Source organism: Anguilla rostrata, chromosome 9, assembly GCF_018555375.3.
Source record: "Anguilla rostrata isolate EN2019 chromosome 9, ASM1855537v3, whole genome shotgun sequence".
NCBI lineage: Eukaryota > Metazoa > Chordata > Actinopteri > Anguilliformes > Anguillidae > Anguilla > Anguilla rostrata.
The window spans coordinates 27,706,111-27,725,671 of NC_057941.1; the positions used below are offsets into that span (position 1 = coordinate 27,706,111).

The window sequence follows — 19,561 nt, forward strand, 5'->3', positions numbered from 1 at the left end:
TGATGATGATGATGATTATACTTCATATTCTTCCTTTTATCGTTATTGTTGACAACAACAATAATAATAACGAAACAACAATTATCATTATTATCATTATTGTTATGACTACTCTGGCATCTCTTGTGATCTTAATTTCACTGTTACTTCCCCTCCCCTCCCCTCCAGATCCCCTACCTTGGTTTCTGTGCGTGTGAGGAGCAGGGCGAGACGGGGGTGTGGCAGCTGGTGGACCCGCCCATCCTCCCCCTGACGCACGGCCCCAACCACAGCTTCAACTGGAGAGAGACCCTGCTGCAGGACTGAGCCAATTAGCAACCTCCCCTCTTCCTCTCTGAAACCCTGTCCGCTTAAGCAGCCCAACAGCCACCCACACCTCCAAATACCGACCTACTTACCCCCTAAACCAAACCCCCAACTCCACCCTCTCCATCTTCCATCACATTCAAATTGCATGTATATCACCCTCAAATCTAGCTTTTAGGCCTAAAAGTATATGTGGTATATATACACATATATATCTATACTTGTACAAACTTGCGCTAATCTAGCTGTGCGTATAAAAACAGTGAAAGCGAGGCCTGCTGGTGCAGCAGGACCGTCTCTCTGCTGACAGAATGCACATCCCTGGGTGCTCAAAGAGGGCAGGAGGCTGAACCCTACTCTGTCGGCAGCCTGGTTTCCATGGCTGTCACCTAGCAATGAATGACCACATTCCTCCTCGCTGGAGAATTGTTGGATGACGTTGAACAAGTTGCCAATACGAAATGAGTGTGATTTTGGGAACAGCCCAGGGTTAGGTGGGGTGCGGTTGGTCTCTGTCTGGGGGAGCCATCGCCTGGCGAAGCACAGCTCTCTCTCTCTCTCTCGGTTTATCCAGCTTGTTTTCTCACGCGACGCTCCAGTTCCTCTGCGGCTTCTGCGCTCATCTCAGCCGGAAGTGTAGGCTTGGCTTCCGCCGCCGCCGCCACTCACTGATAAAAAAGACAAGTGCCGAAGCTCGGCTCTCTCGCTGTGGCGAAATGCGAAATCGCCCTCCCCACAGACTCATCCCCTGCCCACAGACTCATCCCCTGCCCACAGACTCATCCCCTCCCCACAGACTCATCCCCTCCCCACAGACTCATCCCCTCCCCACAGACTCATCCCCTGCCCACAGACTCATCCCCTGCCCACAGACTCATCCCCTGCCCACAGACTCATCCCTTCCCCACAGACTCATCCCCTGCCCACAGACTCATCCCCTGCCCACAGACTCATCCCCTCCCCACAGACTCATCCCCTGCCGTGATTAGCGTAAAGGTGTGAAAAGCACAAAGCCAACTCCTGACAATCCAACAAACCCAGCTAACACAAAATGTTCTCACAATGTTACTTGAATGTTTTGTCTATGTAATAACATTGCCACTACATGGCAGCAACATTGTGAGAACGTTTTGTGTTAGTTGGGAAAGGTAAAGACCTGTTCAGATCAAGGTCCTTGGCTGGCCAGTCTGATTTTAGAACATTCTCAGAAGAGATTCCATTCAGTGTGAATGACCAAGTTTTAGGATGTTTACTGATGTCCAGTGTCAAAGGTATGACGGATCCCCTTAGCCAGCTTGTAACTTGTAACGGAAACAGTCATTTAATTTGCTAAGCATCATTTTGATGTGGACTGTGTAGCATTTACTTGGAAACATTCAAAGATTTTTTTGGAAAAAAAATGCCGTTCCATCTTGCCTGATGTCTCAGATTTGATCTGAACTGGTCTTCAAGACAATAGTTTGGTTGAACATTACAAAACACTAGCTCTGTAGTTAAGTGTGTGTTTGGCTGAGAAAGACAGACACATACACGTACTCATACTAGTGCGTGCGTGCATCCGTGGTTTAGTGCAAGTCCCTGGTAACCTAAATTTATTATGTGTTTAGGAAAGTTCATGAGACACCATGCACTGTAATGATACAATGTCCACCTTGACATATCTACATATCATACACAAAGTAGAACGTGTTCCGTGCACTGACACACACGGTCATCATTGAAGTCATGTTCTTGCCAGATTGTATAAAACAGAATCAGAGAGGTGTGAAAGGGCTCATGCGTATTTTTAAGAAAGGATGCGAATAGTCACTGTTAAGCTGGGATGGCGGGGTTTGCTCAGGATGAATGAATTCTACAGCTATGTCCATTAGCCATTCTCTGTCTCAACCACGCTATATAACTAAATTGAAGTGACGGGTTAGGTTATTGAGAGTCTTATGATTGTTTCAGTCTTCCTATATAGTGTATTTTTCTTCTTTTGTGTCCTGGGTTAGGACATCTCATATAGTGTCTCTGTCTCTGACTTTGACTCTTCCTCATTTGTCTCAGGTACCACAAATATCCATACCTTTTCAACAGTTTCACTGAGCCATTCTTTTGACTCAATTTCTAATTAAAATCCAGCATATTGGGCCTACATCCTTGGCAGTTTTTTCTTTTTTTGTGGTTTTGCGAGATTAATTCTGGGCCTGTATGAAGGAGTCTCAGGGTAGGAAAGTTGATTGGGAATCAGTTTTCTGTTTGTCCTGACCTTATCCATTCTGAGCTGAAAACAGAACTTGTGCTGGATCGGCTCTCCCACTCTGAGATACTTAAAAATAAATACGTGCCCGGATCTCAAAGTAGCATGTAGCGTCGCTGGTCTTTTCACTGGCCTGTTAAACAGGTCACCAGTTAATGGTGCATTTTTCCATTAGTTGTGACCTTGTTCTTTAATAAGGAGGCTAATTTTCTGCAATCAGTCAAATAACATTAAGAGCAGCCCCCTTGAGAAAACTGCTGCAGTGCCTAATAAAAGTATAATTATTGGGAAATAATAGAGATACTGAAAAAGATAACTAGAGCCCTGTATGACCATAAAAATATGCAGGGCAGTTTTGTTGTCATGGCACGTGACCAATTGTGGAAAGTTTTCCTAATTAATTTGAGCACAGATTCCAGAACTGTGGAGAAATTGCAGTTTATTGTATTTAGGTTTTTTTTGTCAGGTATATGGATTTTTAAAAATCAGTCAGTGAGCAATTAGCAAACATTTTCCTCTGCCACGTTTACTTTTTCAGTCTTAGAAGAAGGGGAGCAGGTTGTCACTGTCCTTTGGGTAAGGCTTTAAGATCAGATTCTTTAGCACACTTCGTCCTAGGTGCTGGTAGTCAAAACCCCCTGGAATATTTTATCCGTTGATTTATAATAAGTTATGAATTACTTTTTTATGTTTTCAACCTTGGCTGTAGTTTATTCTCTCACTGTTGATTCTAGGGATAATATATACATATACGTACTTGTCTCACTTGCTATTGCCAAACTTCCTCTGCTTGCCATACTCAACATAATCTATATGCAAAACTGAGCACCTCATAGCATCGGAACGGTCGAATCGACCGTCTCACAGGGACACTGATCACACAGGCCTGTTAGATGCGAATGGACTCCTTGTCTACAGAAACGGTGTGGGACTCAATTTGGGAGTTTATGGATCAACGTAGACATTGGATTGTAAAAATAATGGTCGATGTGCGCGTCGTGTTGAAACAGATATGTGTGAACGCATCAGGAGACACAATTGCTGTCAGAAGACAAATTATCCTGGATGGGGCAGAGCTAAATTAGTGCGGCCAATTATTTTCCTATTGTAGAGAGAAACTATATTTTGTTTTGTGTCTGTTTGTGTCCAGTTATATGCTTTTATTGCACCTCACACTGGATAGTTTCAAGAGGAGATTCATTCACACTTTATGGTGCAATTTATACAAATGTTATATAATCTGTGTAACATAAATCATATGAAATGGTATCAATGAAGTTATTATGTAGGTCATTATAACTGATTTATATTACATGGGTGCTCAAGAGTCTGATTGGAAGTATAATCTATTATCACTTTGTGAGATTCTTTTACAAAGAGTAATCTTGAGGATTTCATTTGTTTTCTGTGTATTAATCTTCACTTGGCAGTTTATGGATATGTTAAAGCACATTTGTTTAGCCTTTCTATAAATCTAAAGAATACAATAAGCATAATGCGGTACTAGGCTCTTCTCTCTCAAAGCTGCAGCAGATTCAAAGATGTGACCAGTTGAACTCCTTGTCCTACTCTGTCTGATTTCATTCCTGTCTTCGGTTTTGATCGTATTATTGTCCTGAATTAAAATGTATGTAAGAAATGGTTTTAGTACTTTGGAAATTATTGTTTGGCCCATGTGTTATGGGTAGTCTTTCTTGTTTTCTTGTAATTAAAAAAAGAACAAACAAAAAAAGAAAAACAATTTCCTTGTGCTTTATGAAGTGAGATGAACTTCTCCAGTGGGCTCGCCAGTGCTTTGCATGCATTTTAATGGAAATGCACCATGAGAAATGGGGAAAAAGTACAAAAATGCGCTGATTCAAGGCAAACCCTTTACTTGAACAAGAACAAATAAAACAAAATAAGAAGTAAAGTTAAAATGCTTTATGTATTTAAATTATTGTTTTAATTTTTTATGCATTTACAAAACAGTGTTTCTAAAGAATGTGTATTCTATTTTGTTGCAAATGATTGCCTCAGTAATTATTATGATTGTTATAATTATTATAACAACTTACTGCTTTAGAAATATATAAATTATGTTTGCAAATAAATGTTTTATTGCCATTTGGTGTGTCAGCATTTTTATTAAAAATTTTTTGATAAATAATGGACAAGACACCTCATTTACTGTCATGAATGACATTTCAACTGAGAACACACAACTGAGCTAAGTACCCCAGGTATTTATATATACTTTGTTTCTTGTATTTATTGCATGTTTAAAATACACAGTTACATAAAGGCTAAGTTGAGATCACTGAGATAAATGTTTCCAGAATCATACTGAGGAGATATTTTAATGATGCTTTTAAAAATATATATATATGTTTGACACAATAGACACAGATTTTCATTGATGTGCCACTAACATTGAGTTTTAGGTTAGGGCAGTTGCATTTCAGTATTTTTATGGTTTCCTTTTAAAAGAACTTCAAAGCAAAAATGTGTATCTTTTTTTGTTTACACACCTCAGACACAGCTTGATGTGCACTTCGTCCAGACTTATGATAAGACCCCTCCGGAGTGCCATTTGGCCAAGTACACAGACCCGCAATGCACCAAGTTGGTGACATTTATGGTGGGCACCAGTCAAGAGGTTTCCAGCTTGTGTGTCTACTGGAGGGGAAAACATCACCGAAGAAATATCAATGTAAGCAAAGATGGAAAAAACTTAATATTTTATTCATATGGTAGCATCACGATGGTATGCTTAATGTGAATATAACATTAGCAAGCCTGGTTAATTTGTCCGTTGTTAGCAAGCCCACATCAAGCTTTGCACAGATATTACTAGCTATTAATAGCAGTGTGACTACAATAAATTATTTGAAATGGGGACCAAGGAACAAAAAGTGTGTCCCAATTGTTTTAAAAATCCCAGTACACTTAGGCACTTAATACATCCATGCACACTATATGCAAATGTATGTTCCACATCACAATATACCACCATAGCATATAAGTACCCAAGTGCACTTAGCCAAATGTGGAGAAATGGGACAGCCCATTTGTTTCCGATTTGCCCAGAGGTTGTATTGCACAGCAATACTACCGGTTACCACTAAGTGGTGCTGTGCAGCTTGTTCAGTCATTCATGAAAATGCAGCAGGTATTTGACAGTGCATACATCTGGAAGACATTTTTTGTGATTTTAGGTGGGTCTTATGTACTATTTTCACATATTTAAGTAAGTTTAATTATTTTTAATGTATTTCTTCCTTTTGTTTTTTTATACATTTCGAATGCAAAGAAGCAAACATCTGCGGGGAACAAAATTAAGCAGTTCATGTTCCCCAAATTTTTATTGCACAATTACTTTTTAATTTGCTGAATTTAACAGAATGAGAAAATAAAACGTGGTACATGCAAATTTTCTGGTACTTTGTTAGTCAGTGCTTACTAACACCTCCTTTAGCTTTCAGACATTCTTGGAGCCAGCTAACTGTCTTTCTATTCTTGCTTTAGAACAGACTCTTCCACTCTTCCTCACAGACCCCTTCTAGTTAAGAAATAATCTTAGGTATTGTTGCATGCACTGCATGTAAGAGATGTTTTATATTTTACAACAAGATTGCCAGAAAGGGTTCCTTTCGACAAATTTTCCATGCTGATGATTTTTGTGTAAGTAATGCAGCGCTACTCAAGTGCCACCGAACCTTTCTGCTGGTCATTTGTAAAAACCTGTATATCCCTGCCAATGACCAGCAGAAAGGTCTGAGAATCTCAGTTCTTTCATAATTATTTCTCATACTAGGAAATCTTGCTTAAACTTCAACATGTTTCCTTAACTTACATTTCTTAATGATGATTAGGACAGAGGAAATTCCCAGCTGGAAGCATTTAGACATCTTATAGTTTACCCTGCTTTTAGGAGACAATGATCTATTTTCAAGTCCTTAGTCGGCTGCTTGGTTGTTGAGAGCAAGTAAAAAAACCACAGGAGGTCAGAAGGGTCAGAGATATTTGAACTTGTCTTTGCTTGCTTAATTTAACAAGTCAATCAAGTTTTGAGACATTAAAAAAAGCATTAATGGATCATCTGGAAGGGTGCCTAAACTTTTTCACATGCCACATTTACTATTTTACTATTTTCAAACTTAATAAATAAATTATTTAAAATTTGCAGACATGTGTCATGTTTAAGTTTGTGCCCTGTAGAGGTTGTGTAAACTTCTTTTTACTTAGAGATTTAACAAAACATGCAATTTGACCTGGGGCTCAAGCTTCTGCATACCACTGTACAGAACATAATAGCTCTCATTTATTGTGGGGAGCTCACTGTTGACATTGCAATGTGACGATGAGCTACATCATCCTTCTTTGACCACATATGACCTGAATGGTGTGCTTCAGAATTCCATGCGTGTTATTGAGCTCCTCTGCATTCGAAAGAAAAGGACTTGTGTTCACCATTGGATACTTGTTTACTATCTTGCGTGTATATTGTAAATGCATTACATGTAAGTGTGCAAAACATGATACACCCGGTACCACTCAAGCCAACAAACAAGACTGGCATAACTGACCTGATCTGCACCTATCACAAGCAAACAAACAACTCTTAACTAGGGTCAAGCTCCAGAGTTTGGTATTTCACATAAGGCCCACCAAAGCTGTCGAATGTTATTTAAAATGCCACAGACTGTATTACTGTATTCAGTAAGTGGGAATAATAATTCAGTTAGGCTTTTGGAAACTTCCTTTCTATCATGGCATCACGCATGCCTTCGTATTAGCAGTCTTCCTGGCTTTGACATTGTGAAGGCTGTTAACTGTCTCTGGGAAAGATCTCAGTGCTGGAATATCTGGCCACGCTCTGGCAGGTGGAGGTATGAACCATGCTTCATTCCAAATGAGTTGTTTGTGTTTCTATGGAACAGGTCTCTACAGGTGTGACTGAACACAGTCTCATCCAGTGCTTCTCACACCACCCCAGCATGGCAGCTCCTAATAAATCGTGACTATGAATTTCATTCTTGTGAAATTTCATGCCATCGTTGTTTGTGCATGCTCTTTACTGTAGCACAACAACCAGGAGACACACAGGCAGTGAAACAAACTGAATGAGTAATGCTCTTGTTCATAGTAATAATCTTCCCCATGGAAATGAGATCAAATGAGTATGCTTCTGTTCGTAGTAGCAGTGACCTCCTGTGGCAAATAATTCTAACTGGCCATCTCTCCTTTTTCAGTATTCAATGTTCAATCTAAAATTCCAATTCAATCTAAAAATAAAAGTCAAATACCTTTCTTTGAGGTTCTGTTTATTTATAGAAGTTTGCCCAGGAAAACATCCCAGTTTGCACTTCCGCAGCATTACAAATGCAAGTCTATCCACTTCAGCCTCTTTAGTCCAGTTGGTAAACTGAGAGAAGAAGCCTCTTCCGTGGCTGGGGTGTACCAGCAGGGAGTATAAATCCAGGCAGAGATGCACATGATGGTACAGCCTAGGCAGAGCATTACAGTATTGCATTCTACAGGAGGGTTTCCTTATTGAAGCCTTTTCGATGGCAGTGCCTCACCTGGATTTGAACCTGCAACCTCTCAGCTGCAAGACCAGTTCTCTAACCAGTATGCTACACTGCTCCCTGCCTGCTTTAGCAGACAGGACACACCTAGAGGGCAATCATAAGCAGAACTGCTGGCACCAAGTAAAGTGCATACTGCCGTATACAAAGGCTATTTCACTTCTGTGTTTTTGCACTTTTTGAAAGAAGGGAAAAACCCAGTCATTTTCTTCTATATTCTATCTCTCTGTGAATCTCTCAGTGTTTAACATATAGACATGCATACATGAATAAAACATAAATGTCATAATCATATTATCTAAAGTATAAATTAGTATTAAATTAGTCTCTCTCTCTCTCTCTCTCTCTCTCTCTGTGTGTGTATATGTGTGTCGCGTATGCAGAATCCCTGGTTAAATTTACCAGGAGTAAACTGTGCGTATAAATACACGTGGAGTTGAGGAGGCTCAGGTTTCAGGCCGCCTCAGCAGCGCACGGTTTAGAGCGGGGCACTGGGTTCACAGGGAGCCAGCCGGGGAAATGTAATACCTGCTCTGCTTGTCCTGATTTAGCCCGAGCGGCCCTTCCATCACCACCCCCCTCCCAGCAAAGCCCATTGACTGCAGGCATAATTGAATCTAGTGGAGAGACGTCTTATCCTTGAAAGGGCCGCTCTCCTGTAAAACCTTCAAATCTACCTAAAACAGGAGGACAGGATGACCTGCGTGCAGGCAAATGGTGCTCTCGCTACAAATGAAATCTCCTCTCGGACTCAGCCAACAGATTGCAGGATAGGGTAGGGGTGGGCTTTGTTATATCTTATCCAGTGGAGGGTTTGTGGTAATCTATCAGGTCATTACACACAATTTGATCTTTCTTTGCCTAAGTGCAATATCTTTTATCATTGCTGATTGTAATTCCATAATAATTGTCTCATATTACCCCAAGATTATAAATTGTATGTTTTTTTTTTGTTTTTTTTAAACTTCTCCATAGCCCGTTTCTATTTTATTACCATTTATAGAATTAGAATTGCAATAAAATGCCTTGCAATGTTGTTGCCAAAACAGAGAGAGAGCAGAGACAGGCTGTAATCAATATAATGAATAATTATAATCTAATATTGAATCATTTTGTTCTGTATATCTATTAATGGCTCGGAACATTTAGAGCAGCTCCATTAAACCCAGTGCGAGGCCAATTAGATCCCATCTCCATCATCCCACCGGCTGAATAGATTTTCTGACCTCCTCTGTTTCTTGGAAGGAGGTACTGTTAGTACAGTTTCTGCTCTGAATTATAAATAAAATAAAACTAGTATGAACATTATGCATAATGCTTTCATATGGCTGCAAAAAAGCTGCTTCCTTGATCACTCCCTGAAGTAATATTTACAGTGGCATACAACATCTCAGTTCCATTTTTTAGGCAGAATTGCTTTTTAACCATCTCTAAGTTTGAATTGAGGAGGCTAAATATATTAACAAGCTAATTTATACGTCAAGTTCATATACCATAATTCCACAGAATTATTCACAAAGAAGTAATAAAAAATAATAAAAAATAAAAAAAACTCCTCCAGAATAAAAAATAATTAATTAAGGATTTTAAAAAATCTTGGTTCCTATCACATTTGTAAAGCACAATACAATATATGGTTATATGTTTTGTAAATATTTGAATATGGGTTCTATGTTGGAAATTTTAGCACATTCCTGTAACTTGCAGCATTGAGTTAGGTGACCATGGGCCCCAAGGCCTGGAAAACGCTGCTATAATATGACAAAAGAAGAACTGACTGTCATTAGGTATCATAAATGGAAAAGAGCACCAAGTTGACATAAATGAAGTGCTTTGAAGAAGTGACCTGAAGTCACTGCCGTGCCATGCAGATGGTCAGGTCACTACACCATCCAAGCGCCTCCTGTAATTTTAAATGCAGAAATAAGTGGATCTGAGAGAAATGACAACCCTAACTTTCAAATTCTGAGGCATCACAAAATGTATCGAATGATAAAGAAATAAACCAATGACAATACATAATATTTCTCTGAGCTTTTTATTCAGATAATGTGATGAGAATGTACAAAATAATAGCCCTTTTAAAAGAGCCATCCTATTAATTTTTTTTCCAGGAAAGCCCCATTGAGATATGAAGACTTGTTCCCAGTCAAGAAGACTGCAATAGATAAAGTACATTTGACATGCACTAAATTAAAATAAAACAATGGGCCTCATTCACCAACCGACCAAAGGATTTTCTTCTTAAAACCCACTTATGCAGTTTTCACGAAGATTCTGACATTCACCAATGTTTTCTTATTTGGGATTTGTTCTTAGGTAAGAACAGAATTTATGCACACTCAAGAGCACATTTACACACATTTGAGTGCTGACATGTTTGTGCAAAATGATTGGATATTGCGTTTTCTTCAATTCTACAGTTGTATAATATTATAGGATTTAAATTACAATAATATTTTTATCATTTATAATATTTTTGTAATAATTATTTTCATTATTTTACAAAGCATTATGGTCTTTTAAGATAAATAAACACTACCCTAACACTTCATGGTGGACAATTGGCAAACACAGAAACAATGTACCAGATTAATGGTAAATATATCTGTATAATTTTCATTTCTCGATCATAATGTGTGTAAATGATTGTTAACAGTTAGCCTACATGTACCAAGTGCCTTCTGATAATGGCATGCCGCTAATAACAATAAACAAGTTTATGCCTCGCCTCCATTGTCGTGCGTTCGGCAGGTCCTCGTCAACTCGTAATGTCGGAAATTTATCATGTGACCAACAGTGGGTGATCTCATTGGTCCACCTCCTTTACATCCCCAGCGGACATACGTATTGTTCATGTGATAAATTTACCAGTTTCCATGACCGCCCGAACGCAAACACCTCATATACGACTTGGTCACGTGATAAATTTCCGAATTTACAAGTAGAGGATGACCATCTGAATGCTCGATCTGTGTGTGCACACGGCCCTGCAGTCTCATGCCCTTTTATGGGAATTGGCGGGGCGTTTACCTATGCTAATTATGAACAACTGGCACGCGCTTTCAATTTACGAGGACAATGGGATTTATCATTATAAGAACACAGGTATGAACAATTTTATCTTTGAGAACACGTCATGAATCTGACGTAGACTTTTCTTAGGACCTTTCTCAAGAACAAATTTAAGAAAAAACTTGGAAGATATTGGGGAATGAGGCCCAATGACCTACGGTACAAACTTAGATGTCATTCATGACTGGAACACTTAATATATCTCCACCGTGGCCAGCTCAGATGCAGTGTGTTGTTTCCATGGTTCCAAAGATTTGTTTGCACGTATTTCCCATACTGGATACAATGCGGGGGAGAGGAAACTCTTCCACACAGTCAAGAATACTTGAGATTACATTGAGAATTTACACAGCCATTGTATGATCACCAGAATACAAATAGAAGACGTAGTTTTTTATTTTTATTTTTTTTTGTTAAATTTAGAGGTCACTAGATGTGGCACAACATGTTACTTCAGTGAGTTAGACTATCGTCTGGATAAAAAATTAACATTTTAATTGAATGCTTATATTACTCCAGCCTTATTTAAAACAATGTCTTATTTTATATAACTACAAATCCTTCAGGTAATAACAATCAGAAATGTCTTAAGCAGGATTTCATCGGAACAGGTTTTTTTCCAACGTTTTCATTCTGAGAGATGCAGAAAAATAAGATGCAGCATAATAATAATCTTCTGTAAGCAAAATATTCTGTCTTCTTACATTGTAAAAATGAAAACATTTCAAAGTTAAATATCATAAAAAACGTGTCCTATGTTTAATGACTATGGAGAAACTGAAATCTATTGACCAGGAAAGAAGTTAGTTTGAAGGACATGAACCCAGACTGTCTGTTCAAAGCACACTACTGAAGGAACATTGAGCATTCTGCCAATGAGGTTCTGACTGCCCTGCACAATATAAACTGCTTCTATCATGGTTCATTAATAAAGGCATCTGTCAGTGTCTCAAGCAATGCATTAAAATGAGTGTGTTATTGCACACGAGAAATTACTGTTTTTATTTCATTAAGCAGTTTCCTCTGAAACTTTCTCTCAACTCGCTCATTTTAGATCACCCAACACACTGTTATAGAGGTAGAGGAGGAGCACTTCCTGGGTTTTACCAATGGAAAGTGCAACCTGTTTCTCTTTATTGTTTACTTTCTGGCATCAGTGATAATAAAAAAGAGAATCAGTGCATTGTAAGTGGCTTGAAAACATAATATCTTATGCTACTTCTTGGGTTCCTACCATTTTTGGTTGACTGATCAATCTGTAATTCAGATATCTGAATCTCTGAAGTTCTCCTGTGCCATACCTTTAGAGTACAAAAGTAATCAAATGTGCTTTTGTTCCAGGGCCTTGGTGAAGACTTTGTATCTCAGGGAGTACGTTACAGACCAGAGCCATTTTGGCAAATACAGTACACACACCAAGAAGCAAGATTTTGTGTTGAGCAAAATACACATAAAACAGTTTTAAATGAACTCTGAAAGAATACATTTGACCCTTCTTGGACTCACATAAACCATGTTCACATTATATTAACACAGGATATTTCACTGTGTGTTGTTCTTGTGTTGTGGGTTATGGCACATCCGGTAGCCATACAAGTGAAGTATGATTTTTTCACATTCCTATAATTTTTTACATACAGTCAATAATATGTTAGCGTTTTAGTGTTGTCTTGGTAACCCTTTTGAGCGTTTAATCAATTTATTAATTAAATGCCTGGAAGTAATTTTAGAGACCCTTGAAGGAGCCTGCTCTACACAGGTCTGTTCTCATTGTGTAACCCGGCCTCAGGCCCCGTTTTAGGACTTCGAGCACGCACGCACGCACGCACGCACGCACGCACGCACGCACGCGCAGACGGCCTTAAACATGCGTGATGCGCGGCAGCCATTGGTCGAGGCCGGCTTGGCCGTCGCCCATGAAACGAGGACGTGATGCGTCCACCGCGCAGATTGAGGAGGGCGTTAGCGAGCCCCGTCCCTGGCCTGGCCCCGGTGCGCACGGCGAATCAGCCGCGGCTCATTATATTTATTCATCGTTTTGAACGGCGTCCCAATCAGCTTAGCCGCTTCGTTTGCCGATCTGTTCCCGGAGCCCTTATCTGCGGCAGGGCCGGTGGCTCCGCAGGGCTCAGCGGGGCACCCGCCGCGGTAGGGCCGTCCAACCAGGGGGCCCCAGGGGCCAAATATGGACCATCAGAGATGGGCTCTTGGCTTTTCATTGGGAACAATCAAAAAGTTATTATTTGGATTCGTCAAAAATTGTGACTATGTCCAGGTCTGCGTCTGCTCAGTGTTGGCACACCTCCCACCAGTGACAGAATGATGAATTACAGCTATCCATGTTTAACCAAGGATTCGGCTTTGTTTACTCACATTTACAGTGCATTTTATCCATACGTTGTTTCATAATTAGTGCACGGATGCTGTTTTTCTTTTCTGCCAATTTTTTGGAAGGGACCTAGCCCTCAGGAAACAGCTGAAGAACCTTGTGCTACAGAGCTCTGCCTTGATGAAGACGATGAGCTATCTCCCAGTCGCCAGCTCGAAAAAACTGCTGATATTCTCTGCTCCTCTTGCGTGTCACCCAGTGGCAGATGCAATTTATGTCATTATTTTATCTTGTTTTTTGTGTCCTGCTCCCCATATTCTCCCAGGGTGCATCTTGTTTTACTGTGTTAGCACACACTCAGCGCCTTCTGTGTTCTAGCCAGGGCGATAAATAGTAAAGACGTTTTATCAGGCCGACATCTATTTACAAGTGGGGTCCGACAGCAAAGCTTCGATTGGTTTGTGTTCGTAAAGCAAGCTGTGAAACCCATCACCCAGCCAGAACTGCATGTGCTAGAAACTTCTGAGCAAAGGAAAGTATGTCCCTTGTCACCTCCTGGTTGTGCTTCACATCGTCTAAATACCTTCCAAACAAATGCATTCCCACAGACTGGGCATATTATTTTTGTATTATGGGCATATTTGATATATAGTAAAGAGGATTCTGCATTCTGGGTTATCACAAGTAATTGATTTACTTCTGTTTACTGTAAGCCACATGAGGGAAATATAGTATTCTTTACCTTGGCTTCGCAAAACCTGCTTCTGTGAACTTTTCACTTCCTCTATTGAATTCAGCAGATTAAGCCGTCCCAAAAAATAGATGATTTGGAACTTTGCTCCAGGTGCAATTTTTGATGTGGACGTCTGGCCGGAATTATCTAATGAGCTCTGTAACACTGAGGGATTTATAAACTTGACAACTACACATCTGCTCCACATATTGTGCATCTGTCCAAAAACAGTAAATAGCTGTAGGATGACCATTTTTCATTTATAGTCCTGTTTTGCTGAAACATTCAGTTATGGGGGGAGGGGTCCTTTCATGTGAGTTCATTTTTTGAGTGTGATGTGTCAATGGGGAATGCTGGCAGAAGAGGACTCATCTGTGTGAAATTCCCAGACTGAGCACTTCATGACCCTGCCAAAGTAATCAGTGCAACCACGGAAAGTGCAGTGGTGCTCAGTCTGAGCACAAGTCCAGTGCGCAGGCGACATCATCCCCTACTGTCTGTCCTCAAATAAATAAAAAAAACACGATTTTGTGCAGTTAGCTGTTTTCGGATATGCGGTTGTCACACACTTAACAGAAATGCTTGCCATAACCGCACACAGTTGCAAAAGTATCGATCACATTTATCGTATTCAAATGATTACAACCCTGTTGGCCTGGGCTTTCTCTCAGTCTAGAGTGACCCTTCATTCCAACATTGGCAGGCGTGCAGCTTGCACAGGGGTTGAATGAGATTGGGGCTGGGTAATGTTTGACAGGCTCTTTCATTCTCCAAGCCTCGTCATTCCCTCCAGTAGGTCACTACATGGCTTGTAAGCACAGAGTAACATATTCATTGTTCATCTTATAGTTTTTTATATGAGTCCCAGAGGGTTTGAAAGTTTTAAAAAAAGGCTAAAGAAGGATTCTTACCAGAAAACACAGGGACTAACCCAAAAAGGAGAGGTCTCAAGGATGGAGAGATTTTGTATTCTATCAAAATAAAATTTTCTCTGTCAGAGTTGATTGACCACTGAGTATTTGTACTAGGTAGGAACAGCTCAATTTTAGCATTGTTGGCTTTCTAAATGTTATAGCTCTTGAAGGAGCTTCTGAAAAAACCAGAATGACTTGTAGCGATTGGATCTGCAAATCAACTAAATATAAAAACTGCTTCCAACAATTATATTTCCTGAAGATTATTTTGGGGCAATTTTTTGGCGGTATAAATGTGAAACATTTCAAGGTCAAATGCAATCAGTGTCTGCAAACCTTTTAAGACCAACTCACTGCAACATTTATGCCATGTTAGTTATACTTGCTAGTTGTACATGACCAGCTATACCTTCAAGAAACATAAAGTTGCTTGCATTAACATGTATTTACCAATAGTCTAATTGTGATTACAATTGGGCAGATTTTGATTGGTGTAACCCCTTAACTATAACTTTTTTAAATTACATGCGGTAGCTACAAAGGGGAATAACCCAATCTAACAACTTAAAAAATAAAACAGGAGGGAAGGAGGTCATAGCCTATATCAAGGCAGTGGGAGGGGACTTGAGAGTAGACTGTTAGATCATTTTGCTCTATTAATTTTTTAGTCTTTAGAGTCACTTGAGAAGCACAGTCCTTTGGTGGTTCCATTACATTACATTACAGGTATTTAGTTGATGCTAAATTAACTTTTTTTCATAACATTTACATTGCATCCATTTATACAGCTTATACAGCATATATTGCATATACTGAAGCAATGCAGGTTAAGTACCTCGCTCAAAGGTGTAACGACAAGTGTCCAACCTGGGAATCCAACCTACGACCTTCAGGTTACAAGACCAGCTCCTTACTGCACAGGCGCCCTAGGTTCTGACCCTTTTTTTCCAGGTTAGTAGTAGACTAAGGTACCTTGTTGAAATGGGATGCACTTATTCAGGGACCTTGTTGAAATGGGAGTACTTATTCAGACTATTATGCAATAATTATTTGCAAGGAATGATGAATCAGAATATTTTTTATGAAGTCAATATACAGTATAGCACTTAATTAAAGTAGTCATTATTTAGATCTTTTGCAGCATCACCTTCGATTGTGTTGCCTAATTTGTGGGCGTGAACGCATAACAAAGACGTCACCGGCTCTCATCAGCTCCTGCCAGGGGACCACAGAGGAGAGGCAGAGGAGAAATGATGGCGCAAATTGTCTCCTTTGTCTGGCCCTGTCCCGTCTCAGAATGCAGTGATTAAGCTGCACCGCCGTAAGCGCTCGCATTAGCTCGCCCATTCATAATTTATCTGGAAACTGAGTAAATTAGCATCACGCAAACTGATTAGCATTTCTCAGCCGTCCCAAAAGGCATCCTGCGATCAGCCCGCATCGATTCGGGCCGCCACGTCCGTCTGGAGCGGCGCGGGGCGAAACGCCGTAGCATACAGATGAAATGGAAAAGGTCCTGGCACAAAGATGAGAGGAGCGCCGGGCTGCTGTATCGATTTGTGCGCAGCTATTAACCTTTACCGTTCTCTTGAATTTCAGGCCGGCCCGCGGCCTTGTTTCGAATGCCTGGTGCTAAAATGTGCGCGTAGTGCGTATGGGTGTGGGGTGGAGGTGGGTGCGTGCGTGTGCATATGTGCGCGGCTCGCTGAATCTCTCGGGAAAGAACCGCCATTTATGGGTGCTTCGACACACGGTCTTTCCAGAAGGAGGCGATAGAGATTCATTTCTATGGCACGAGACCCTCATGAAGAATATTTAACCCCTCAGGTGTCTCTCCCTCATGTGACAATGTGAAATATGATACACAGTATTTGAAATTGAAAAATTAATTTTACTTTACTGGATGCCATAGTTTTGGGTCTCAGTTCCATTATTACACACCATGCAGAATCCACCTAATGCTTTTAGATATGAACATTTGAAAGACTTCATTAAGCATCAAGTTGCACAGTTGAAAAAGCATCCACCTGAAAATTAATGAGGTGAAACATTTTTTGAAGACTGAAAAACTTCAAAAACAATCCAGTGAGTTTCTTAAGCTCTCACTTAAGCCCAGTCCTTATAAATATTTTATACATTCTAGTTTTTATTTTTCAAAAGTTTCTGAAATTGCAAAAGTACAGAAGAAAAGCAAACTTTTCTTAATTTGTATAATATTTTCTATTTTCTACTATATAACTGTTGATGAGCAGCTCAATTCTGAACACAAGATGACAGCGGTTATCATAAATGATATACATGAAAATTAAATATATACTGTGTAACTGACATTAGCCAAGTGCAATCATTTATATCACTTAAGAAATGCTTTACATTCATTGCTGGACAATCAACATGTTAATTGCTAATATTATAGCACATTTTAACACATTTGTGAGCTGTAATTACCGTATTGCTATAATTGTTTTATATGAATCAGAGCCTGTTGCCAAGTATGTTCCAGAGTCACCTTTTTATTAAATGTTAACTTAGATAGGGTTCTAGTCTATGTCTATTATTACACACCCCTTGGATAGTAATAGTTACATTTTTCTGAAAAAAAGTTAAAATTCCTAAATTGAAAAGTTAAAAGTTAAGAGTCACAAACTAGCTGGTACTCTGGCTAACTTCCTTGCTTGGGTTGGTGTAGCTAGCTAAACTACCTCACATCCCCCATCTTCTCCATAATAAAATGAATAAAAAATTAAATTTTCAAAAATTAGGTTGCCCACAGAATACCTAAGTTGATTCATTCTAATTTTCCAGTGATGCTCTTTGTGCTTCAGCCTGGTATCCATGCAGATTTGGGGAGAACTGAGCTGAGGCAGATAGGAGCAGCACAGCTCCTGAAGGTGACTTGGTGCAGAGAATGCTCAGGTATTGTAGTGAAGAGGTTGTGTGGCTTTGTAGGGAAGGTGTTGCTATTTAAGCCTACAGTTCTCATTTAAAGCTAGCCTGACTCACTCACATACAGGCAAAAAGCTGTTCACCAGCAGGGGGCACTGTTTACTACATAAAACTGTTTTTTTAGGGAAAAAATTTTGAATTCAAGGGAGGAAAAAAACTTTGGGTAACATGGGTACTGTAAGGTAAGAAAAGGATAAACCTTAAGAAATCTGCAGTTCTAGTTCATAATGAACCATTCAATGAAAACCTGGATGTTTTTGAAAAGACAATAAACTACAAATGTGGTTGTACCACATCAAACAGAGCAGTTTGGAGTATTGGAGAATGATGTGGACTGACACAGAGAAATGTGGGAAAAGAAAGAGAGTGATGTGAAGAGGAAGACTGAAAAAAACACTGAATGCCAGTGAAAAAATTAAAGGAAGAGGGGGTAGCAGGGATGGATATGTTTTTCACAAAGAGATCTGCTTTTGAAAAATTAATGATAGGAACAGAAGACTTGCTCCAAGGCACATCACAAAATAAAACAAATAAGATATTCCCTGTGAAGTATGTTATATTCAGGGACTGGTTTACAAAAACAGATATTTGTGCAATGAAATCCAAGCATGCTCGGAGTCACCATTGTCAAAGACATTTTATTTGCAGGTTCGCTGCAGTACTTTGTGATAAATTATGAGGAAAGTGAAGCCAAGTTTATGATCTCTGTGAAAATAACAAAATGTGATATTAATGTATGCAGGTTCCGAATCAGTGTGTATCCTCACACACTGGCCTGGCTACTGCCTCATGGGGTTTGTACTGTTTTATAAACTGCGCACCTGACCCTCCAGCAGTGGGTCCAATGCACTGACTTTTCTCTCCTGTTGAGCTGCTCTCCGCAAAAAGCTGGTATTAGTTATATTTCCAGATGTACAGGTGTGAGCAGTGCTGCATATTCAGGGAAGACACCCCGGGGCCATTTTGTTTAGACTGCCTCTTGCTGATGTAAGAGGTCATAGGTAATTCATGCAGGGGTCAAGGGTCATTCTTCTATGACTTTGATCAATAGCTGTGCTTGGAAATTCTTTACCTCCCTTAGTTGTTTGGTTGACTGAAGCTGGGATTTCTTTTTTTCTGTGAATTCCACCCCCTCCACAGGTGCAATGACCAGTGAAGGGCAAGAACTTCTAACCAAAGAAGGGGAGATGGAACTTAAAATGCTTTATTCTGTTGGCCATCCCCCAGAGAGCTCAGGTCCACAGTAAAATGTTTGGTGTTAAATCAGCTCCATTAAATCAGTGTGCATTTGATCCTTCTTAGATTCATAAAAGCTGTTATTGGAAAATAACATTTTAGCGAGTAGAACCACAATACTGTGCTATCTGTGAAGCAGGTAGTCGCTGAGACCCTGGGTATTATGCTAGTATACCAGGGGTGTGAATCCCAGAACTGACACTGCTGTAC

The 19,561-nt window shown here is 39.8% G+C and overlaps 1 protein-coding gene across 1 annotated transcript in view; it reads left to right on the plus strand.

Moving 5' to 3' along the window:
- LOC135263462 (ubiquitin-associated and SH3 domain-containing protein B-like) overlaps positions 1-4,654 on the plus strand; it is a 59,604-nt gene extending 54,950 nt beyond the window's left edge. Inside the window, exon 14 of the mRNA XM_064351489.1 lies at positions 169-4,654. Within this exon, the coding sequence (XP_064207559.1) occupies positions 169-306 (138 nt within the window). The 3' untranslated portion in view covers positions 307-4,654. The remainder of the gene's footprint in view (positions 1-168) is intronic.
- The last annotated feature ends 14,907 nt before the right edge of the window (positions 4,655-19,561 follow it).